Below are 22,820 nucleotides of genomic sequence, written 5' to 3'. Positions count from 1 at the left end.
AGGATCTATTTTGTTCACATATATGTGATCAGAAATACCTTGTATGGTATGGAGGAGATAGATAGAATCGTTGATGTAGAATTAGGGACAGGGACAGCACGAGTAATATTGCATAACTAGAAGCATCAACAAGGCAAATCACATCAATTTACCACCAAACTCCCAAAACACAAAGGTGAAAGAGAACCTCTGGACAACTCTTATCAAAGACCATCTCACTGCCCTACTCACTTATAAGCTTTCTTTGCGGGAGATGAGCTCGTCATGCCTACCCCAGAAGATAACATAACACAGCGGTACGCCATATGCATCTTCTTCTTTTTATCTCTGCCCCGGTGCTTCTTCGGGGATGCCCGGCTTCGACATGTGATCTGGTGGACATTATTGGGAGGTTACGGGGTTTTAATGCCTTGTCTTGTTGTATATAGTCAGCAAGTTCGCCTGTGCCACAAGTGACGTTAGCAGAAGCTGCTTTAGCTGGCTTCCGTGCAGTTAATGTCTTCACGAGTGATGAACGACGACATCGTAGAAACAGTGGGCAGAAGACAGCGGCGACGACATCGTTCGGTCTTTGCCCGCACACTCTTCTGAGTTCCTGAGACCAATCGAGGAATCGAGGTTGCTGCATCCACCAGATCACAAAGGTATAACTCATATGCAGTAGTAGAAACATCGTGTTTATTTTACGAGGTGCAAAAGTTTGATAGAATGTTTGCTTTGGTCTTACGACTCAAACTAAGGCTATCCTGATGACTGTGGAAGATACAGATCCGGAACAGCTAACTCACCATGGATAGATTTGGTTGGGAGAATCCAGCGGCCATCAGAACCGAGGTTTCCATGTCGCCAAGTATATGGAGCAATCACTACGATGATTTCACAACCTCTAGCGAAGGCCACAACAGCTTTAACGAGGAGTCGGACCTCAACGAAGCTCTCATCCTCAGCTCAAGTCTCGAGCTTCAGCGGATTCTTGCACGCCAAACCAGTTCAGATGTTGATGGAATCAGTGAGTCGATGGAAATCTTAACTCCCGCCTCGGACTCCATCAACAACAGTTTGAATCTGGATCTGTTGCAGTACCAAGAAGCGATAATGTCAGCAGCTGACTCTGTTCTCATGACACCAGCACTGGGTACTACCTTGGGCGATGCTGCTGCTCCTCCATCATTCGGGACATCTGAAGAGCTACAAGTCATCAGCAACACCGTCGATGCGCAAGATGGCACCGCGGCTGCGTTTTCTCGACGCACGAATGTGGTGCATGGTTTGAGTTGCAGCGGTAACATTTCTTCGGGGGAGTCCGAGAACGGCGGGCCAAACCTGGACGATGTGGCTTCACAGGCTTCCTCGGTTCGGCAACTCGAATCTCTGAAGGGAAGGAGAAACGCCAAGAGAAAGTTAGATGAGGTGAAGAGAGTAGGGGAAAGCAACCACCCGATTTGTAGCCTCCTCCAATCGAGTTGCTCAACAGGGGAGGGAGGCTATCAAATTAGCTTCTCAAGGGGAGCCCAATCGAAGAAGCCGAGATCAGAGAAGCACTCGGGGAGTTCGAGTATCGATTTTGTTCGGGAAGGCGGATACGAGCCCGACACCGAGGCGATCGCGCAGGCGAAGGAGATGATCTATAGGGCTGCAGCTCTGCGGCCGGTGAGTCTGGGGGTGGAGGAGGCAGCGGAGAAGCCACAGAGGAAGAACGTGAAGATATCGAGTGACCCACAGACTGTGGCTGCAAGGCATAGGAGGGAAAGGATAAGTGAGAGGCTGAGAATACTGCAAAGGCTGGTCCCAGGGGGCAGCAGAATGGACACTGCGTCTATGCTCGATGAGGCTGTCAACTACCTCAAGTTCCTCAAGTCACAAGTCAGAGATCTGGAAACCCTGGGTAACAGGTTCCTTCCGGTTAACAGTAGCACCACAGCACCACCCTTCCCACTGCCATTGAACCAAGCTTCTTCCACGCAGACAATTCTCCTCCACCGAGAACCCTAAACACAGGCAAAAGGTCAGACAGATTAAGTAAGCTCCTCGAGACCCACACATCATATTATTGCCTTCATCATTAGCTTAGAGTCTCGGGCTCATGGATTCATCCCTTTCTCTTTAGCAGACATACTTTTCCCTTGCAAAGAATCCTAATTCTAAAGCTGGTCTTCCTCCCTTTTAACCTTAATTCAACTAAAGCAATCTTGGTCCAACACCCATTAGTTCGAAGAATCATTTCTGCGAGTTGTCAGTCTCATGCAAAACCCTAAACAAAACCATCATACAGTCGCGAGTACTTCCTTTCTGGTTGTCTATGAAGCATGGCAGCCGCAGCCTTTAATCCAACCCTTCCAATGCATAAAGGAGTGAGGAATCATGACATCTATGATTAGGAGCCCTACCTTTGATGTGGTCACAACTTCTCTCTTCCCTGGGCTGCTCAACTCCATCTTTAGCTTCCCTCATAATCTCATTCCTTTCTACAGATTAGTAAAAGCTGCGTCTCTTCGGGCATGCGGCCCAAAAGCTGAGACATTCTCTTGGGTCCGGGCATGTGGCAGAGAGGATTGTCCCCCATCAATTCAAGGCAAGCGTGCCCTTGAGAAGGCCACCAAGTATGGCAAGCACATGGTGATCAGAAAAAGAGCAAGCCTTTCTACAATAACCCCTGCCTGCCTCAACCAACGTCTTTCTTATCTCCTCCTCTTCCACTGTTCAGGTCTCATGGAGAACAAAGAATGTGAAGGTGAAGCATTGGATAAAATTGAAGTGTAATTGGCCACTTGAATTGGCAACTTGTAATGGGCGGCACTCTTAAGCTAATTTGTCTTGTTGCATGTCAATTGCCCCTTCGTTTTTCTATGCTCGAAGGAGAAAGAAGGTCTGGTACATCGAAACCAAAGTGGTCTGACTTCACCCAAGGGATTGAAAGATAGTAGTTCTGTTTCAAAAAGGATCCTTTTATTACTCGATTTGGGGAGTAGGAGATCAAGTTGTAGACACTGGAGTTGGGTTCGAAGATTGGTGACACAATTGGTCAAAGAGTTGAAGAGAGGGCAACTTAGACTATGGGGTACCCAACCCAGTTGGCTTGTGTGATAGGGCAGATGTCTCTCCTACCAATATGTGATTTCAAGTTTTAGCTGCTATAGTTCTTCCTTTATTGAGCTACTGGTTCAGCATTCGCTACCATCTCTACTCTGATATCTGTAGACCAGATAATTATATAAGAACTGAGAAGGAACCCAAGTGATTCTACCAAACAGAAAGGATACAAATCAAAATAGATGATTCACAGCCTCACATTATTTTAGAGAAAAAAATTTTAACAGAGAAAAATAATTATTTCGCAGTCGTAGATCTAGTGATGGTCAAAACAACTAAATATTTAAGGAGTGTATGTCATTAATTAAAGCATGGCAATGCAAAAATGGATAGGCAGATTGTCATGCAAACTGTTTCTTGTATTATTAACCAACACTTGATGAACTACTATTTGGAAAACAAGAGAACCACCATAGAAGACCAATTCGAATATTGCAAGCTATGATCGATAGAGGTGAAAACTTTAGTACTACATTTGATGCTCTGTTGACTAATATCCTGCATTTTTAACAAAGAAATTGATATTGGCTGCTACATTGATGTTCCCTAGAACATGCATTTGCAAGAACCTAAGTGTGTTGGGGCCCTTTCCAGAACAGAGCGAACTGAACATATATATTGTTGAAAATAACTACTAGACTTAGGATTCCACTGGCTGAAGGAATTAGAACAAAAATGGGAGGTTATGTGAACTGTTAATAGTAATTTCAAGTGGGCATGATATGATAATAACAAGTTGAAGGCATGATCCTCAATCAGGCTTCAGATGATGAGATGAAGGCATCATAAATCATAATCACCATTTACAATCAGTAGCTGCCGTTTCTCAGCAACTGGTGATCCAATTGAAGACCTAATCACTAGATAGATCTTGGTAATGATGAAGTGCTATGCAAGAGTACTGTCATTTGGGAGAATGTTGGTAATGTCTGAATCAGCCAGAACTGGTTCGAGTCTACATGTACAAAAACTTAGGTAGAGCCAAGATAGTCTCGGATGCCGACCTAAACAAAGACCGAGGACACATCGAATTCCCAACATGATCATTCTTACGCTTAAGTTAGTCACGGAATAGAAAGTGAGAGTTTCAAGTAAATCAATGACTCGCATCGATTACTCTACAATATGGATGAAATATTTCTTCGAAACTTAATATTGGGCCAATGTCTATGCCACCTTGGTTTGATTAGGCTACCACATGTTGAGCCCTGATTGAGATGAATATTTCCCTACCATATGGAACCCATAGGAAAAGAAACTATGTAATAATCTTACTTCACATTAATTACTCATGTTTTTTAATGAAAAGGAAGACATGTTTATATGGCAAAGTTTATGAGGCCCATAGATCAGACCCAGCAACAAGCCATGTTGTTCCATGCACACAAAGTGACCCTGGCCGACAAGGGCCTGAGTGCCATTCTCCATCCCTTCTCGTCCCCACTTTTACTCCAATCCTCCTCTATTCCACCCTCCTCTTGGACCCCTCCTTCCCCATCGCCGTCAATGAACATTTTAGGATTATGATCAAGTCCTATTTCACTGCTTCTACGATATGAGCCATCAACTACAACAATTGTAGCTTCAATGACCACAGTGGTAGAAAGGAAACATAGATCCAAACTTGCAGCAAAGCAGCTCTATCTTATACACGTCCCAGAGTGGTTCATACAACAGACATAAAAAGAGCATCAAAACGATCCCTCTTTGGTGATCCGCTGGTGGAATAGAATGTAAGTAACGTGGTTTTCTCACAACCATAAAAGCATAAGAAACATAGATGAGTGAGATCTTATCAAGAAGGCAATGTTTGTAAGCTACATGATCACGGGAGGCTAATTCTCATTCCTTGATCCTTGGAAAGGGCATTCGATTGCAGAACACAAACATGTGTATGCTAAAACTCAAAGCCCCCATCGACAATTACGAAATTCCTAGTATATTAGTCGGTTTGTCGGACTCACGCAGATATCGATCTTATCAAGAAGGAAATAACACAAGGGAATGTGTCCTCATTCAGTCAGATCTATATGTTCATCGCCACGAATTCCAGATGCTATTAAGCTATCCAAGAAAGAGAACGCCAGAGAAAGAAATCGATTGGCCTGAGGCGAATTATAAGGGAAGATCGAGAGGTAAGACAGAAATCTAAGAATGCATCGGCAAGCGAGAGCATGAACTCGAATCATCTTAGTCGGAAGAAACCTAAGACGCAGCCGATCAACTAGTTAGCGACAACAACATGATGAATGCTCCGAGGTTAGAAGAATTAACAGCAGAATACATCATCGAAGAACAGAAGAAGAGTTTGAGAGAGATGAGAACGGAACGAGGAGGGAAACACACCTTGAGGTGCTCGGCTCCCTCTATTCCTTCCGCCTCGGCCGTTGTCGTTTTTTTATATAGTCGGCCCACGATTGCCCCAAAATTGATACCCAAACGGGCCCATTATTGGCCTGTTATTAGTGCACCAATGAAAATAAAGATAGGAAGATAATATATATATATATATATATATATATATATATGTATATTTAAAATTTTATATATTTGATATGGTGAATCCGGATGATATTTAAAATAACCTAACTTAGTTCATATCTATATGTGTTGATAGTCCAATATAGTCGAATATGAGTATTCATCGAACAATCGATCTGCATAACGATCAAGGTTGAATAATTCAATGAAGTTTTTCTCATGTTTTAATTAATTACAGAGAAAGTTTGATCGACTTTTACAGTGCATTTAGTTTAAAAAATATTTCATTATATGGATATAATAATTTTTTAAAAAAATTTATAATATATCAATACTTTTGTGATTCGGAAAAATGCTTCTCCTATAAATACTTAAAAATAATAATATTTTTATAAAATTTATATAAAAATATTATGTTACAGTATTTTTAAATGGTTAGTGGATCAATTGACATGTCAGCAGTGTTAGGTATTGGGTAAAAAAGACACAAGAGGGTTTTTCCAAGAATTCATCTAAATAATAATAATTATTCTAAATAAAAAAAGTTACTTAAATACATTCTAAATTTAAATTTAATTGGATGATTTCACATGATTTAAAATTTAAAATTATTATAAATCAAAAGTTAGTTAAATACATTCTAAATTTAAATTTAATTGGATGATTTCACACACAAAGAGAAGGAAAGAAGAGAATAAGATAGGCTAAGAGAAGAAAAGAAGGCATAAAAACTATTTTTGATGGGATAAATAAATAAATAATTTTTTAAGCATGATTCATCGTTCTAAAATATTTCTAATCAAATTAGTACATAAATCCTACCCTTATAAATAATTTCAATTCTTTTATCACATTCAATGCGAAATTAAATGATGATCGATTTATTATAGAAACCTACATGATGAATACTCTTGAAGTTATAACAATTCATCAAAGAGAGGAATAGGTTGAATTCCAAATGGCCCAAAATTGAAATCCAAACGGGCCCATAATTGGCCTGTTATTAGTCACGTGAGCGAGGTCGTTGGCCCGTCGCTCTACGTTTCCTCCCGGCATATGAATGCACTTGCAAGGCACGTGCCGATCGTGTACTCCCGCGCCCCGTCCGCGGCTATATATATTTGCAGCCTCCTCCCTTGAACGGAGAACTCTACCTCCGGAGGAGTAACCCCATCGTAGAGGACTCGTATTCCCGCCCTACTTCCGTCCGCCACCAACCGCCGCAGGCTCTTCGAGATCTAGTTCGATGGGTAAGTTGATCTGATATGTTCTAATCTTATGTTCTTTCTTCTTGTTCATCGTTTGTCTTCCACACACGTTCACCTTACTGCTGCCGATCGGATTCTAGGGTTGAATCCGATCCGATCCAATCTTCTTTCTTCGTTACCATTGTTTGACTTCCACACCCGTTTTCCTTGCTGATTCCGATCGGATTCTAGGGTTTAGTCTGTTCCAATCTAATCTTTTTTTTACTTCTTCATCGTTTGTCTTTCGATCGAATTCTAGGGTTTACCTCGTTCCTGATCGTTAGATTATTGTGTGCGGGTGTGTGTGTTCTTGCATAGGTAAGGTGCACGGATCGTTGGCTCGCGCTGGGAAGGTGCGAGGCCAGACACCCAAGATGGAGAAGAAGGACAAACCGAAGGATCCCAGGGGAAGGGCCTTCAAGCGCATACAGTACAACCGCCGTTTCGTCACTGCAGGTACTTCTTTCTATCCTTCTCTTGTTCAAAGCTTTCGCTCCCTTTCTCTCGTGTTCTATAACTGAATCATTGCTGTTAATGATTCCGATTCCTTCTTCCCCCCTTCATAAATTTATTTGCTTGCGTTCAGTCGTGGGATTCGGGAAGAAGAAGGGGCCCAACTCGTCCGACAAGTAAACAGCGAGCTCTCTTGTAATATAGTTCTTACTTCCATCTCTTACGACTTCTTTTTCCTTTCTGAATGCTATAGTTATAGTTGGATTTAAGGACTTTGCAATTGTTTTTGGGATTATCCAATTATGAAGTCGAATCCATAGTATATAGTTCGTCAGTTTAGTCGTTAATTCATGGCTTGTTAATGGAATTTGTCAAACATGATTCATGCATTGAGCCTCTTTTCTCCGAGTAAGCTATTCCGACTTCTTTCTCAGTGCCGAAGGGTTTGAACCTTCCTTGGCGTCCATCCAGTATTCTTGTTGAGCAAAACTATCTGTAGATTTCCAAAACTATTTGACGAATGTAAGAATCTCTTAGATTTAGTTGCATAGGTAGTCTACGAGGAGTAACCCTAAACCCTGCTCGTAATGGTGACTGTTCCAATTAGAGAACGATAACATGCGAGGAACATTTTTTTTTTGCCCCTCGTTATTTCTCATATATGACAAAACCTGAATCCTTGTTCCTCTTTGAAATCATTTGTTGTGGATCCATATGTTTAGTGATAACGGAGAAATTTCGTAAAAGACTCTTTTAGTAATTTAGTTTTTTATTCTCTTTCAACAAATGAGACATTGGACGAAAAAAAGATGGAAGAAAAATAGTTTAGATGAACATAAAAAAAAAAAAAGATTTTGAATTTTTAAATATCGATATACACGTTAATGCCACTTTTCAAGTATTTTACACTTAACAATTGCAACAACCACATGGCATATAAGCTAGTAATACCTTTTCTTAAAACTTGAAGTAGCTGTAGTAATATTACCAGAAAACTTGAAAAGCGAATCAACACAGTTTATATTTAAACAAGTTTTGGTTTGACAAACATTTATACATGTGTTTTATATGTCTGCGTAAAGAAAACACACGTTTTTCATATCAAACAAATGATAAATCTGGATCCAAACGGAACATCAAAGTAGGAAATGATTGGAAGAACTGATTCACACGAGGCAGGAGATGTACAAAGTTTGATCCGTTCAATACTACTCAATGCCTGAGCTTGAAATATAGGATCAACACAATTGCCAAAACCAGCGCTACAATGATGCCACCGATGATCCACTTGTTCCTGTCCATTCTCTTCGACATGGCTGTCAGGATTTTTCTACTCTTACTGATGTGGTCGTCCACTCCATGCAGCTGCAATTCAAGTCATCCTCAAAAACTTAGTGCATATAACATTGAGGCCCAAATAAAAACAAAATTCAGACTGAAAGCTTAAAGATTTCTTACAGCTACAAGCAAATATATTGCACATTCTGTCTGTTGACCTAGGCATGGAAAGATAATGCAATCATGCATCGTAATGTTAAGTTAATGATGATGGATTCTCAATGAGGAAACATACTGCATATAGCAAATCTTTTCAAAAAAATTGTTACATATTTGGGATGCATTGTCCCGTCAAATCAGAAAAACATATTGAAGTACCTCAGCAGTGAAACCATACCATGGAATTCGTTTCTGGTGGTTGGGCATGGTGCAAAAGAAAAGATAGTCTTATGTGGTCTCAACATATGTCCCAGTAAGCTCATTTTAGTTAGATGCATTAGTAAGGAAAAGAGGAGTCAAGTTCATCGTATTAGGAGAGAAGGCATATAATTCAACGAGAGTTGATCACAAAGTATGTGAGAAAGAGGGCCATTGGATTATCCCAACAAGGACTTGCTCTTCAAAGAGCAAGATAGCAGAGCAGGTTCCAACTGGTGCAAGATACCTGAGAAGCAAAGCTTTAATTGCAAACACAGTGGCATATAGTCTCTAATTAATTTAGTGCTTAGCATTTGCTAAGTAATAGATGACATGGCAGCCAAGAACAGTTTAGGAACTCACTCTCTTATCGAATATGAGCAGGTAACTATATTCACCTGGTCACTTGAGTCAAACTTTCCCATGCACAAATTTTACTCCTCAGGACCACCATCTGGAAGATAGCTTGGATTGACATTGCGATTTCAGATGTATAGCTAATAGGAAAAAAGTATTCAAGGGAAAGAAGCCCGAGCTAAAGGAGGTGGGAGAGGGGAGATAAAGTTTACGGGTTTTTTATATCAATGACTATATTAGAGTGACAAGCTAACTAAGGATATCTTGTGATTATACTCATAAACAAATACTAGTGTTCATTGTATGTAATAGAATGCTAAGCAGTTGTCCCCACATAATCAGAAGCATTAGCTATCGATATGTTATAGATGGTTCTTTTTGAGCAGAATTACAAAAACCCCAAATTATATCCAGCAGCAAAGCACTATGATTAACATGGCTACTACAAATTTCCAAAAGGGACCAAGAGAACTACTGCTCTAAAGTTAATTAAAATCTGACTTATGATTCACCAGACCGCATCAGCTTATCCATAGTGCCTTTTATTCTCTGCAACTCACTCAGAACTCTATGACTACTGGTCCTTAATGAAAATAAAAAGACTCCAAAATTTTTTGTATTTTCTAAATTATAAGCCACGACTGGCATGATCCAAGATGTTTCCATCCACATTTTTGAACAATAAAGAAAAAGAGAGAGAGAAAAAAGAGAGACATCAAGTAGTGCAGAATTTTACAGATATATCTATCACAAAGAGAATATTAAATGATCGGAATGGGAACATACTGTATTATGAGCATGCAAGAGAGATTGACGTTGTTGATGCAGGTCTTGAAGAATTGACACGCCAAGTTCTTCTGTCTCCAAAATTGTTCTTCTACTTTCCTTTACCCTTTCAGTAGATTGATTCAATCTCTCTGTTGACATCATCAACCTTCCTCTTTGATCAGCGGAGGCCTGTAACATATGAACCCAATGAAACATGAATCCTATTAGAAAGCACTAGTCACTGACCAGCCAATTAATAAACAACTATGTTGAATATCATAAAGCAACAAAAAGTACTTTTAAACTTTATTCATTGGCCCAGAAGCACAGAAAAATCAGATCAGATCTGATATTCCTTTGGTGTTAATTGGCTGATACAAGGGCAGCAAAAGGTGAACAACATTAGATCGGAGGTTTTGCAGCCTTCTATACAGGTGAAAGACGTCATAGGGGAGAAAAACAACTTCATAATGGAATATTCAATTTAGTGAACTAGGAACCGACATATATACATCCAATATAATGAGTTTTTTTTAAACTTATTTTAGCATTTTATCTGGTCATATCACCTATACAAGACACTGTACTTTGAAATGTGATATCACTCAGCAAAACTATAAATGGGATACAAGATCAGAATGGGTAACATAGTAGCAGCACTTATCAATGGAAGAGGCATATCAAGCATCATATGTCTTGGTATCCCTTTCATTGCAAGATGACCTAAGTGGAATATTGTTCACCATGAAAAAAAAAAGGTCAATTCAATAAGTTTAATTTATCAGTTTTACACTGCAACAAATCTTAATGATCCATGTAGTGGATCCCAAATAATTGAGACCTACGGCTTTGTTGTTTTTATTGTTGTTGTGCCACTGCAACAACTAGTTGCCCAGAAACAAAATCTTCTCTGAAACCGTACTGCAACAAATAATATAAGCTTTCTTGTATGAACTAAGTCTCTTTGTAGTTAGTTACCTGCTATTCAGATAGAGGAGATATAATTTATGGAACTGTACCAAGATGTAGCATAGCTCTTAAACACAGTAAAACTGAGAAAAAGTATAAGATCTTTTACCATCAGTGTGTCGGCCATTCCTGATTCGAGCAGATCCTCCCTCGCCGCTTGGTTAGGATTGACAGTAGTAATCTTTTTTAGCTCACTTTTCAAATTATTCAAGTCTGACTTGTACTCCCTCAACTTTGCAAGCAATCCAGCTTTCACACTGGGCTGCAAACTTCTTGCCTCAAGATCCATTTTTCGGATCTACAAAACAATGCATGAAGAGCTTTTAGAACAACTTTATCTGACCGAGGAATCCAGTAAATTTGTCAGTCCAAAACATTACCAAAGATTCTGCATCATCCACTCCAGATTTAATTTCCGAAACCTTCTGCTTCTTTTGCTCTGCGAAACAACACATGATATTATCCAAACGCTACATCTCAATTACAAGACAAGCGCCTAAATCTTATTACCTCCATCGAGAAGAGCAGCCGATGTGCACTTCCGCGAGAGAGCCGCCGAGATCTCACAATACTGCCGCTCGTAGCCTTCAAAAACTTCGCTCATTCTGAATTTTCCTTATTTTTTGATTCGATGCCCAAAATCACAATTGAAATATTGATCCTATAAAGATGTAATTAATCAAGCTTAGAGAACGACGATCGGCGAAAACAAGGCGGTCGAGTAAAGAAAGATCAGTTTCTCCTTGGAACTTCGAAGGTCAACGAGACAACCGATCTGAAGCCAAAAACCTAATCGTACATCTTACTAAAAGGCATCTGGAAATTTACACAGGAAATCGCAAGAAATCGATACCCACTAAACAAGAAAAAGAACCGACGAATCGAAATCGAAACCTCTCCTCGTAGATCGAACAAAAAACTCTCTAGAAACTGATCATTCCGGATCGAACTAAGGCAGAAGAAGAGAGAGAGCGAGAGAGATCAATCATAACAAAAACCAAAACATCCATTAAGAGTTTTAAGGATCGGATCTTACGATTAGACCACACGACGCGGTCGCCAAGTAAATCGATTCGAGAACGAGAGCGAGGGGGGAGGGAGAGGAGACAGGGCGATCGGACGAAATCAACGAAGGCGGCTTTTTATTGGTTCGTTAATTTATATCGAAAGGGGGAGGAAATAGGATAGAAAATTCCAGAAAGCACGAATCCGACCGTCCATCACCTGAGGCGCCGTCCTGTCGGACAATCCTTAGCTTACATCACAACTAACCGCAGTTAGGTTAACTCAAACCGCGAAAGAAGTGGTGGAGATTTTTTTGTGTTTCACGAAGCAAAACTGAACGTCATACGTTCGTTCACATCACTGTCAATAAGAAAAATCAAGATCTAAAGATCAACCTTCGATCCAAAAATTATCGGACTTGATTGTACTCATATACGTTGCCAATAATTTACGATCATTATAATAGGAAATCAATCCTTTAATTTTTTATCACCAAAATAAAGAATAGGAGGAGATTAACGGCGCTAGAAAACGGACGACTAACTCTACCCGCTAAACATGGAAGCTGCCAGCATTCTTTGATCAGAGTACATGGAAGCTGCCAGCATTCTTTGATCAGAGTTCGTAGATTACTCTCTCTCTCTCTATTCTTCTGGAATAGTAGAAGAAGAGGTGTTCTTCCAAGTGCAGAGGGTTGTTCTTCTTTTGTTTTTAGTGAATCTTCCTGTTAAATCTCATTGAGATTAGACTTTGAGCTCCTCGATACATTCACTCAAAAGGCTTATGAGATAGGCTTCTATCGTAGGATCGAACTAAAAATTTAGAAGAAATTTTATTATATGATTGATCTAAACAATTCATCGACATGTTTAGGTTGTGAAGAATGATTTTGTAAGATGGTATAAGGTCATGTGAAATACTGATGAAGAAGAACATCGAAAAGGTTAGAGCAACCATTTCACTGGACAGAACAAGATGAGATTTTTCATTGGCTGACAACACTACATCAAAATCTGAGCATTATAGCTTCATCTTGAATGCCTATTGCTTCAACCGAATCACAAATGAACTACGATCAAATCGAAAGATATGTGCAACACTATGCATCAAACCGGTGGCAAAAATTTACAGTGTCCAACTAGGAAGTGATATGTAGGTAGAAGAACAGATTTCTCTGGGCACGCTTTAAGGGAAGTAATTGTTACAATGACTGGAGTTAGCTATAGTGATGAAGGAAATGCTTCCGTAATCCTACTAAAGACAAGTCCGAGTGGAACACATGCAACAGCAGGTCTCACAATCGTTTCAACCTCTGGCTTTCTGATGGATGAAAGCCTCCGGATCTTTCTGGGAGACAACCTTGATGTTCTGCTATTTGAATGTTTTCTTTCCAAAAGAGAAGGAACATTGAGTTGATCATAGTTCCCCCATTGAACGCCATGATAGGTCTGTGCTGCTTTCTTCCTAGGAGTTGCTCTCCCAATAATTACTACTCCATTCTTCAGTGACCGATTAATGTTGCTTGTAGCTGGCCAACAGTCGTTCTTAGTTATCAGAGTATCACTGGAGCCGTCTTCCATGACCTCAACGGGAGCAGGATGGCCAACAATTGCTTTACCATTCAATTTACTCGTGAGAGAATTCAGAGGCACATGAGGTCTGCCAGTTTTTGTTTCTACAGTCAATTCAACATCATATAGTGAAGAACAGAGACCTGTACTTCTTATTTGCTTCACAACCTGGTACTTGGAGCAAGTCAGAGTAGAGACTCGGTCACGAGGAAACAATTGTCGAGTCATCAGAGTGGAGATAGGAATCTGGCGCCTGGATGATCTCTCATGGTCTCTTGAGGGTAGAAGTGAGGTAGAGCAATTTATTACACAATGCTTTAAAGCTTCGGACTGGCAATGTTCCCATTCACTAGAAGAGCAAGGAAGATCAGAACTCTGAGATTGGGAAACATCATATGCCTCTGAAACTGATTCATCCTTTACTAAATGACAATGACAACTATCGAGAGTCAAGAATTCATCCGAATGATTGCTGCCAATTTTTCTGGCCAAGCCTGCAAAAAAAATTTTCTTCTCCATTTGATCCAAGGAATTCTCAGATTGATTGGCCCCATTGATGTGGCTTTCAGAATTTGTAATTCTACTGAACCTCATATAATTCAGGTTCTTTTTACTGATTAAATGTGGTTCCACACTCCTCTTTTCTGCCTTCTTATTGACACTATTAAGCTGATGTCGAGAATCAGTAAAGCTACTCTCTCTAAGCCCTTCAGCAAAATGTGATACAAGATCATCCTCGCAGCAACCATTATAATGCTTCTCATCTACACGTGGCAGAAGATCTCTGATCGGACAATATTCAGAAGCCTTCTGAAAATCTGGAACCGCATCAAATCATAAACAGTTAATCCATTTTCCACCAGCAACAAGAAACATAAGATCATGCAATATCAACCCTGTTTTTCTCAGACTTATATCATCTAGTATATGAAACAAGTACAGATGAGTAGAAAAAGAGAACATAGAAATACAAGACAAATGAAAAGACAAAAGTAGATGGGGGAAAAAAAGCAAAAGACTACATTATGTGATTAAATCTTTAACCCAACAACATTACAAATATCAAAGCCCTTGGAGGCACTAAGTAGCGCATATAATTCTTAGCACCAGATGAATGTTCACTCATAGGAAACTTAAGTTACAGTGGTCTCATGGAGATGGCTGTCCCTGTTTTGCACTGAAGATCCATCTTAAAACAACAAGAAATTTATAAAACAAAAACCGTGTGATAAAAAAAATAAAATGGAGAACCAGAAGGTGATATTAAAAGATCAGTGAAACCAAACACATTGAATTTATATATGACTAAGTTCTTAAACAAAATATGACCAATGTATCCTTAAGATAAAGCTACACTAACCAGAACTATCAGGGTTGTTAATCATAAATCTCATCAATGTTGCAGATACCATTTGAACCAAAAATCTCAAAATAGAAGGATATCTGATTCTCAGAGATGTGGACCTCAATCAAGTTTATATAAAGGAAATTTACTTAGGTTGTTAGTACTTGGTATATTTAAATTACAGTCAACCTTGTTCGTTAATGTAGTGATCTAGCCTTGTTTCAATAAGAGACTTAACATCTCCATTTAAAACAAATCCATAAAAAAAAAGGATCAATTAACAACACCAGACTTGTTACATATGACCAACTAGCATCCCTATCGGTGAACCACAATTGGGTTATTGGCAAAACAAAATAGAGGTATCAACCGCAAATAGGATTTTTTGCAATCTCAACCTTTAAGTAATTCATTGTTATTCACATTCTGCAGCAAAAGCAATTAGCCAGGCTGTCAATTATTAATATAAAATAAGAAAGAAACTGAAAGCTTACCTTCACCAATATGGTCACCCATTACAAGGGGAATATCGACCAGGCCATCAGAGCATTCATTGTCGATGAACTCCAACATGCTTGCAAGTTCACAGTCCTTGATTTGAGAATTGAAGTCTGTGCCATCAAATTTACAAGTGCTCTCAGATGCACCCAACAATGTTTCACCCGATGTTCCTGAACCACATGTAATATTTGTCCAACTTGGAATAGATAGCAGTTCCTTTGATGTTTTCTCAGTAGCTTCTTTAAGAGGCCAGAATCCTCCGAAAGTACCATCCCAGTAACAATATGACGGAATTATAATCCTACTACCTTTGCAAACTTTAGTCAGAGCATGGTGACAGTCTCTTCTCACATCCTCATGAGCTTTGGCACTCGATCGCTTCCGTTTCAGGCATGAACCAGAACTTTTACAGCTTATTATTGGACCAGAACTAAAAAACCTGTTATTTATGTTTGATTCGCTGAGCGAAGCACTGTCAGGAAGGGCTAAGTCAGTAAATAATTCTGTTTCAACATGCACATGAGGCTTTCTAGTTGATATAATCCCCAATCCTATGTCCTGAAGATCTCTCACATGGTTTATTCCTTCACCTTCTGAATCATTTGGAGTTCTCCAATGTTCTTTCTCCATCAGTTGAGCATCAGCAGCAATCAACTTATCCAGCTGTTCATATGACACCAAAGATTGAGGTATCTCTTGGGGTGAATTATCTTCAAAAGTATCGAATTTTCTGGCCATCAAACCTCGTTGCTTGTCAAGTCTATGCATCTTTTTTGATTTTTTGGTAAAATTACAACCTGTTGCTCTGTAGAAGTTGTTCATTCCTGAGCCATTCTGCTTTCTGGAAGGAAAGTAAGACTTCTCAATCTCCAAGGCATGAAGAATGGCATCTTCTCTGTGGACGTACTTCCCTGTACTGGTTGAGAATTTACTTGAATGAACTGCAGAAGCCATGGCCTTCTGGATGCATTCGTCAAACTCCCCACAGCGAAATGCTTTAACACGTGTTGATTTCTCAAGATTATACCAGTCCCTGAATAAGTAAATTATTAGCAAAACAAAGTTTATGCTAGTAGCAAGATAATATAAGCATCACATAGACTAGTCGCAGAATAATTTTTCGCATGGGATATGCCAATGTTAATTAAATAATAAAGAAAAAACCAAAGAATGCAAGGAATTAAACACCAGTCAGTATGTACCACTGGCCTCACCAAGGACCAGTATTAGACCATATGGATTTATTTTTTTATTATTTCTTCTGATAAAACTGGAAGATATGAATTGGTAAACCACCTGCTACACTGGTACCATGTCGGTCCAATCAGCTATCAAAGGCGATATCTGACTGAGATTTAAATCCTTGTTTGATGGAATGCCTTACATTAACACTTAGCAATTAGATGTCACTTTATTGAGTCATATGCAGATTCTTTTGCAACATATTCCTCCATTTTGTCATCTCTCTTATAGGTCAACTTAATAAATGCCTTAACCCAATTAATATAATTTTTTTCTTTTTCACTTTTCCTTTTTATATCTCATTTTTCCCAAACCTTTTCACTTCTTTGTCACTTTAGTCTCTGTTTTAAGCTTTCAAATGATATCCCAACTCTTCAACCATCCATATTAAACACCTTAACCCAAATTTTCTGTCATTGAACAGCTGACTTGATCCAAACCACCAAGAGAATAGAAGGTTCAGTTGCATTTTTTTGTAATTTGGGAGCATTAATCAGGCAATAAAAAGAAGTTAAGGATTAAGCTACTTCTACATCCATAAACCCTTAAGCTTATTCACAATTTCTTAGATGGGCTCCACAGAAAATTGTATGTTGATCAAAGAACTGATCTGGGATTTGTTCTTTTATGGTTCCTATCATTAAGCTGGATGGAATGACTTCCTTCACAAGGGTCCAGAAAACTATGATGCATTGGATGCTTATATTTATGATATCTCTCCTTTAAGTTTTCTTCACAGATCGAGTGAAAATACTGATTTCAAAAGTTTAAAATAGTTAAACTCCTGAAATAATGAAAATCACTGTAAACTTGGGAATCAAGAACTAGTAAAATTTGGTCTTTCATATTTAAACATCAGATATTCTATCATAGCAATCACAAACTTTGTCCATTGGTAATGCCAATATTCCAATTGATCATAGTTTCCATATGACCTTTTCGTTCAAAGATATAACAGCAACAGCAACAAGCCTGTAGAAAAGACTGCTGTTATCTCTGTACACAAATATAACATCGAAAACCTAAAATGACCACATTAATAACTCCATAACCACTTCGTTCTCAAATTTCAACCAACAGCGAATCTGAGAATGACTCTGAAACACTTTTGAACATACTCCTGCAATATTTCAGAATAGGACATCTAAATTACAATCAAAGATTATCATTATGTTTTCATTTTGTGCAAATGATTTTTAGTTACGAAGATACTCCCAGCGTCCCCCCCTCCCCTCCTCCATAATTGATACAAAGGACATTAATCAGCATGCAAATTGGACGCCTTTACATCTTTAAGAAATTCAAGTTATTAAAATTAGGTTTTTAGTCTCGACAATTGGCCTCACGATGATAAATGATGAACTAAAAATTTAGCATTTATGACAGACTTTATAGGAATTCTGCATTTAAACACTTTCATTCAGATTATATAACCACACAAGTCAACATACGAAGGCGATAATTGTATCATAAATAGATAAAAGCAAGGGTGGATCATCATCATCATCATTAGCTTCGTAATTATCAATATCATGCAAGATGGATTTGATACAAGGCACAATAAAAAATCAAGAGGGTTCCCCAGAAGACTGAGTAGATAACCAGGTCAAGACTGCAGTAGTGGCAGCAGGTGAACTATTTTATAAACTTTGCTCTTAAGGCCTCGATAAATATAAATGATTCTCTTTTCCATAATCACCTGACAGGTGTTCAAGTCTTGTGTATTATAACTTATTCTAAATGTGAAAACATATATCTATATACTTTGAATGTGAACATAGAAAAATCTCTCTACTTCTGTACTTAATTGAGAACAGTCCCCTATTGAAGAAAAGAAGAACATTTCAAGCAACTTAACAAAGACGGAAAGAAGAATAGGTTTAACAGATGAGAAAGCTCACATGCTCCCATCTTCTCTTCCAAGAAGCTTGATGGGAGTTCCCGATCTCGGAGGAAGCAAGCATTTCACAGGCAGTTCATGCAGCCCCACAGTCCGTCCAGGCCACCATGATCCATTTCGGCGGCGGACCCACACCAGGCCCCCAGCCGACACATTGATACTGCTTAAGCTCGCATCTTGCTGGCTGCCCATAGCAAAACCAAAACCTACAAGAACAAAACCATTTAAGCTAACCAAATCAAAATACATAGAAAAGAGGAGAAAAAGGAACGCCCCCTTCTGCTTTAGAACGGAGAAATTTCCAAGAGCAGATCTTATTAGTTCGGAGAAAAAACAAGAAAAAATGACTGCCAAGTAAAAAAGAGCACTACAAAATCTCAAGAAAACACAAGTAAAAAAGAGTACAAAAGATCAAATAAATAAATAAAAAACAAATTATTGGGTAATGGATTGAGAAGATGGACGAGAAGACAAAAAAAACGACAAAAAAACCTTACGGAAGATAGGTCCTTCCCTGCTGACGAAAAAACAGAGACCAAAAGGACCGCAAACGCAGACGAGAGGCCACGAAGCTTAAACGGTCCAAGGAAGAAAAGAACCGAGATAGGATAAAAATCTCATTTTCTACGAGATTTCCATCTGCTTCTCCCCAACCTCGACTGGATTAGTCACTAGTGAAGAAAGCGGCTTGATCTTTTTTGTTGTTCTTCTTCGTTATAGTTTTCAGTTGTCTTCTTCAAAGAGATGGTTGGCGATGGCGGCGTTACCTCAAATGGGGGAGGGTTGAGAGGGGACGGCGAAGCGCAGAGACGACAGAGGAGTGGAGAGGAGAGGGAGAGGGAGAGGGAGAGGGAGACGGAAAGACAAGGGAGGGCATGGAAGGAGGTATCCGGCGCAGCGTTTGGTGAACTCGTAGACACAAGTGGGCCAAACGTCACTTGGTATTTCTTATGAGGCTTCTACAAGTGAGAATGGCAGTAACAACTGGCCATAAGGAACTCTCCTTATATATGCTCTGGAACAGTTCCACTCTTTTTAGTCCAACCTAACTCTACCTTCAACTTTTCTGCAACAACAACAACAATACATTTGAAATCGATTCCCATGAGATCTAATATAATTTTGTATTAGTTATTTAACACAACCTTCATCCTTTGAAACTAGAAGCCAACACATATATAAAATCTGCTTTCAAGAGGAAAGACTATCAAGTATGAGATCCTCCACAAGTTACAGCTCTTTACCATTAACATCACTCAAAATTCAAGGAGATATAAGAAGTGTGCTTGACCTTCAATAATCCATAATATCTTATATTTTCCTTTATCATGCAAAGGGCTTAGGGAAAGCATGTTTTGTGGATTAATCTTTGCCAAGGAGGGGGAAAGAAGAAAATGAAAAGAAGGAAGATTGACCTAAAACCATGACCACCACCACACCATCACCCTTCCACACAAAATGAGTCAGCTGGTCTGACAAGCAAGTTTCATGACTCTACTTCACTCCATTATTTATGCAACTCAGTATAAAAACACATAAGTATGAACGATAAACAAATCAGATGGGAAAATGTTACAGACATGATACATGTGATGATGCTACACGATAAACCGTCAAATCACATTGCATAATCAACAAAGTGGAAGAAAGACTGCTTAACATTTACACATTTACAAAGTTAATATGGATTACCTCCTCAGGCTTAGAGAAACTTTGTAGCTCATCATTAGCTTCATGTTCGTAACATGGTTTCACTGATAGAAATTGGCAGTTTTACAGACTAATCATCTTTCCTGAAATGTGAATATTGTCAAGTTTAAAAAAAAAAGACAAACCAACACATTTACTTTGGAAGACAATTCATAATTGTCAACAGAAATGAAAAAGAAATTGTTATCTACCCAATGATCCTCTGGAGAACATGGATGCTAGAACTGCTAGTAGATATAGAGAATTGATGATAATGTGGGAAACATAACGAGCTTGCTGTTTTATCTGTAATCATAATTACTCAAAATGAAATCATTTATATATCTAGTCAAAACAAAAGGAGCGCTAAAAGTTCACAAACTAAAAGAAGCACTCCAAATCACATCCAAGTTTCGCCAAATAAATTATATATATGCAAATTGAGGTCAGAATAACCTTGTTGATATTTCTGGTGCAGTGAATTGCACAACTTTATAGTTTGTTTATGCCTGTAACAAAATTGCATAACTGAGGCTGTGCAGAATGCATGAATTCTGTCAACAAATGACAAATAACAAGAAAGAAGTCTGGTTTGACAATAAGTCTGATGTGACATATAGTTTCATGATTGAAGAGCCAGTGGTATCAGATACAGAAATTACAAATTGTCAAGATATACCGCAGACAATTATAGCTTGGATACATGTTATATTATGGGCTAAGCAACTTGTTGATTACTAGCATGCCAATCACAATTACAAACCTGATGAAGAGCACCCCATCTGGAAAGGGTGCCAGTAACTCATACTCACATATACAATGGCATGTGGATCATTGTCTTCAAGGGCAAGTTCCAATGCTCGTGTTTAAAATTCTTCCTTCCTCAAATTCTTCAAGAGGAAAATCTATCTGACAGTTACAAATAGACTAGTTACTATTAGAACCAATTGACTGAATAGAGGTGGAACAAGACAAATGTGTATGCATATTGCTTCTATTCCGAAAGTTGATGAAGCTACTTACCGGAGCAGCAAGTAAATTAAATAGGGATGGTTGAACATTGTGCATGGATGAATAACAATTTGTTCTCCCGGATAGGCTTTGCTTCTTGACCGCCATACCATAGATTTAATCAAATGCCTCTTGCTAACATCAGATGCAATATCAGAAAGCAAGCTATTGGTTTCTTGAAGTCCATTGTCCGAGGAATTGGAGGTGAATGTCACACAGCAGACGGAAGTAATTGCCCTGTTCCTTGACCTGCAACTGAATTGACTGTTAGCTCTCTGTTTTATCTTATAGATTGGTCCAGAAGTGAAATGATTAGAGATCTAAAACCAGTATTCCAACTCTTCCAATATCAAAAAGCAACAAAGAAATTGGAAAAGCAACACTTACAAATCGAGAGAAACACTACTGTTCTGACTCTTTAAATGTCGGAGTTTGGTCGGAGCAATTGAATAATTCACTGTTTCCATGCTTTCAGGGCGTGGCAATTGGGTTCCTACCATAAAAGTAGCAACAGTTAGAAGGAAGATTAGATCCAATAACAGATGTAGTCCTTCAAACCATCTGGTAATCAGAAGAACAAATTGTGAGATGGAGCAAAATACTCTCAACGTCATCAAAAACACCCTAAAAAATGTCATGAAAGGTAACCAGATCACATGCTGCTCCAATCGTTATCTGCCGAACAGACTCGCGCATTGATACACGGCAACAATTAAGACTACAAATCAGCAACGATCAATCATTCTTCGTCACTGTGACCGGTCCATGCGCCATAAATCTGACGGATTAGAAACCCTAAAGCAACGGATCCCTGAAGAACATGCCCAACGCAAGATATCAATCGAACCGAAACGGAGAAGACGGGAAAGGAGGACGCACCTTGACGGACCAAGAAAAAGTAGGATTACCCCAAGAATCGCGGAATGCAGCAGTGGAACAATGTGATGGTAGGTCAGGGTTGCCAGCCAGTAGTCGGAGAAGAAGCGGGGCGTAGTGAGGGAGAAGGCAGAGAGAGGAGAACGGCGGCGGAAGCGCGGGTTGGTTCCGTTGCATAGGTGATGACTCCCTGTCGACAACCAACTGAAATATTGCATAGCAAATGATTCCCCGCGTCGTGATTGGCGGAACCCTCTGGACCCACCGAGTACCTCCACCGGGTCAATTTCTGGTACGTGGGGCGGGTACTTTGCGCGCCATCACAAAATCGCAAGGTTTGAGGTGGAGCCGACAGCGGTGAAGTCGGGAGAGTCGACGTGGCAGAAAATACTTCTCCTACCTTGTTATCCGTTACCCGGACGCAACTCATAACGAGGCCGTGTGGGACCCATCTTTCGCTTCGGATCCTTCGTCATCGATTTAGTTCAATAATTATAATATTTAAATTATTGAAATTATTGAGTTCAATAATAATATTTCAATAATTTCTTGCAAAGAAAGATTTAGTTCAGTAATAATAACGTCATAACAACAACGTCGGCAGGTGACAAAGACGGGTA

The 22,820-nt window shown here is 39.2% G+C and overlaps 4 protein-coding genes and 1 long non-coding RNA gene across 15 annotated transcripts; 2 read left to right on the top strand and 3 right to left on the bottom strand.

The window, feature by feature from the left end:
* Positions 1-70: 70 nt before the first annotated feature.
* Positions 71-5,463, bottom strand: LOC135637267 (uncharacterized). Its single transcript, XR_010496203.1, has 4 exons — positions 5,437-5,463; positions 1,143-3,192; positions 789-1,071; positions 71-622 (listed from the first exon to the last, which is right to left on the bottom strand). It is a non-coding gene; the product is annotated as an uncharacterized LOC135637267 (long non-coding RNA).
* On the top strand, positions 504-2,828 carry LOC103980956 (transcription factor bHLH87-like). 2 transcript variants are annotated; one of them, XM_009397502.3, is made up of 3 exons: positions 504-644; positions 769-2,019; positions 2,472-2,828. In XM_009397502.3, the coding sequence occupies exon 2, from the start codon at positions 790-792 to the stop codon at positions 1,990-1,992; it is 1,203 nt and encodes a 400-aa protein (XP_009395777.2). In that variant the 5' UTR covers positions 504-644; positions 769-789; the 3' UTR covers positions 1,993-2,019; positions 2,472-2,828. The 2 variants fall into 2 exon arrangements, with proteins under 2 accessions (XP_009395777.2, XP_009395776.2); XM_009397501.3 differs by having other exon boundaries at positions 505-644; positions 763-2,828.
* A 1,265-nt stretch (positions 5,464-6,728) lies between the features above and the next one.
* On the top strand, positions 6,729-7,697 carry LOC135637266 (small ribosomal subunit protein eS30z/eS30y/eS30x-like). Its single transcript, XM_065149882.1, has 3 exons — positions 6,729-6,821; positions 7,137-7,274; positions 7,405-7,697. The coding sequence occupies exons 1-3, from the start codon at positions 6,818-6,820 to the stop codon at positions 7,449-7,451; spliced, it is 189 nt and encodes a 62-aa protein (XP_065005954.1). The 5' UTR covers positions 6,729-6,817; the 3' UTR covers positions 7,452-7,697.
* A 570-nt stretch (positions 7,698-8,267) lies between these two features.
* On the bottom strand, positions 8,268-12,261 carry LOC135634684 (vesicle transport v-SNARE 13-like). Of its 3 annotated transcripts, none has more exons than XM_065145187.1 (7): positions 12,097-12,248; positions 11,571-11,721; positions 11,441-11,499; positions 11,170-11,358; positions 10,110-10,280; positions 9,330-9,420; positions 9,028-9,213 (listed from the first exon to the last, which is right to left on the bottom strand). In XM_065145187.1, exons 2-6 carry the CDS (start codon positions 11,662-11,664, stop codon positions 9,361-9,363), a joined length of 573 nt encoding a protein of 190 aa, XP_065001259.1. In that variant the 5' UTR covers positions 11,665-11,721; positions 12,097-12,248; the 3' UTR covers positions 9,028-9,213; positions 9,330-9,360. The 3 variants fall into 3 exon arrangements, with proteins under 3 accessions (XP_065001258.1, XP_065001259.1, XP_065001257.1); XM_065145185.1 differs by having other exon boundaries at positions 9,365-9,420; XM_065145186.1 differs by lacking the exons at positions 9,028-9,213; positions 9,330-9,420 and adding an exon at positions 8,268-8,636 and having other exon boundaries at positions 12,097-12,261.
* Positions 12,262-13,142: 881 nt separating this feature from the next.
* On the bottom strand, positions 13,143-22,387 carry LOC135582593 (uncharacterized protein At1g51745-like). Of its 8 annotated transcripts, none has more exons than XM_065145967.1 (8): positions 22,233-22,387; positions 21,337-22,135; positions 21,077-21,222; positions 20,770-20,822; positions 20,317-20,619; positions 18,626-18,830; positions 15,476-16,515; positions 13,143-14,454 (listed from the first exon to the last, which is right to left on the bottom strand). In XM_065145967.1, exons 6-8 carry the CDS (start codon positions 18,814-18,816, stop codon positions 13,286-13,288), a joined length of 2,400 nt encoding a protein of 799 aa, XP_065002039.1. In that variant the 5' UTR covers positions 18,817-18,830; positions 20,317-20,619; positions 20,770-20,822; positions 21,077-21,222; positions 21,337-22,135; positions 22,233-22,387; the 3' UTR covers positions 13,143-13,285. The 8 variants fall into 8 exon arrangements, with proteins under 8 accessions (XP_065002039.1, XP_065002037.1, XP_065002036.1 ...); XM_065145965.1 differs by having other exon boundaries at positions 20,317-21,222; positions 21,337-21,573; positions 21,712-21,817; positions 21,973-22,135; XM_065145964.1 differs by having other exon boundaries at positions 20,317-20,417; positions 20,526-21,222.
* Positions 22,388-22,820: the final 433 nt, after the last annotated feature.

Source organism: Musa acuminata, chromosome BXJ3-4, assembly GCF_036884655.1.
Source record: "Musa acuminata AAA Group cultivar baxijiao chromosome BXJ3-4, Cavendish_Baxijiao_AAA, whole genome shotgun sequence".
In the NCBI taxonomy this organism is placed as follows: Eukaryota; Viridiplantae; Streptophyta; class Magnoliopsida; order Zingiberales; family Musaceae; genus Musa; species Musa acuminata.
The sequence above is the reverse complement of the archived record's forward strand: the minus strand, read 5'-3'. Positions and strand labels throughout refer to the sequence as shown.

What these genes read in the sequence shown, in the direction of transcription:
- LOC135582593 (XM_065145964.1), bottom strand. Translation starts at nt 18,816, where the DNA reads ATGGGCAGCCAGCAAGATGCGAGCTTAAGCAGTATCAATGTGTCGGCT. An exon ending in GGAAGAGAAGATGGGAGCAT is followed by an intron (nt 16,516 to 18,625) that starts GTGAGCTTTCTC and finishes TTACTTATTCAG; the next exon opens with GGACTGGTATAATCTTGAGA. An exon ending in GGGTGACCATATTGGTGAAG is followed by an intron (nt 14,455 to 15,475) that starts GTAAGCTTTCAG and finishes ATGCGGTTCCAG; the next exon opens with ATTTTCAGAAGGCTTCTGAA.
- LOC135634684 (XM_065145185.1), bottom strand. Translation starts at nt 11,664, where the DNA reads ATGAGCGAAGTTTTTGAAGGCTACGAGCGGCAGTATTGTGAGATCTCG. An exon ending in TCTTGCATGCTCATAATACA is followed by an intron (nt 9,421 to 10,109) that starts GTATGTTCCCAT and finishes GCTATCTTCCAG; the next exon opens with ATGGTGGTCCTGAGGAGTAA. An exon ending in AGTTTGACTCAAGTGACCAG is followed by an intron (nt 9,214 to 9,364) that starts GTGAATATAGTT and finishes TTTGCTTCTCAG; the next exon opens with GTATCTTGCACCAGTTGGAA.
- LOC103980956 (XM_009397502.3), top strand. Translation starts at nt 790, where the DNA reads ATGGATAGATTTGGTTGGGAGAATCCAGCGGCCATCAGAACCGAGGTT.
- LOC135637266 (XM_065149882.1), top strand. An exon ending in CCGCCGTTTCGTCACTGCAG is followed by an intron (nt 7,275 to 7,404) that starts GTACTTCTTTCT and finishes GCTTGCGTTCAG; the next exon opens with TCGTGGGATTCGGGAAGAAG.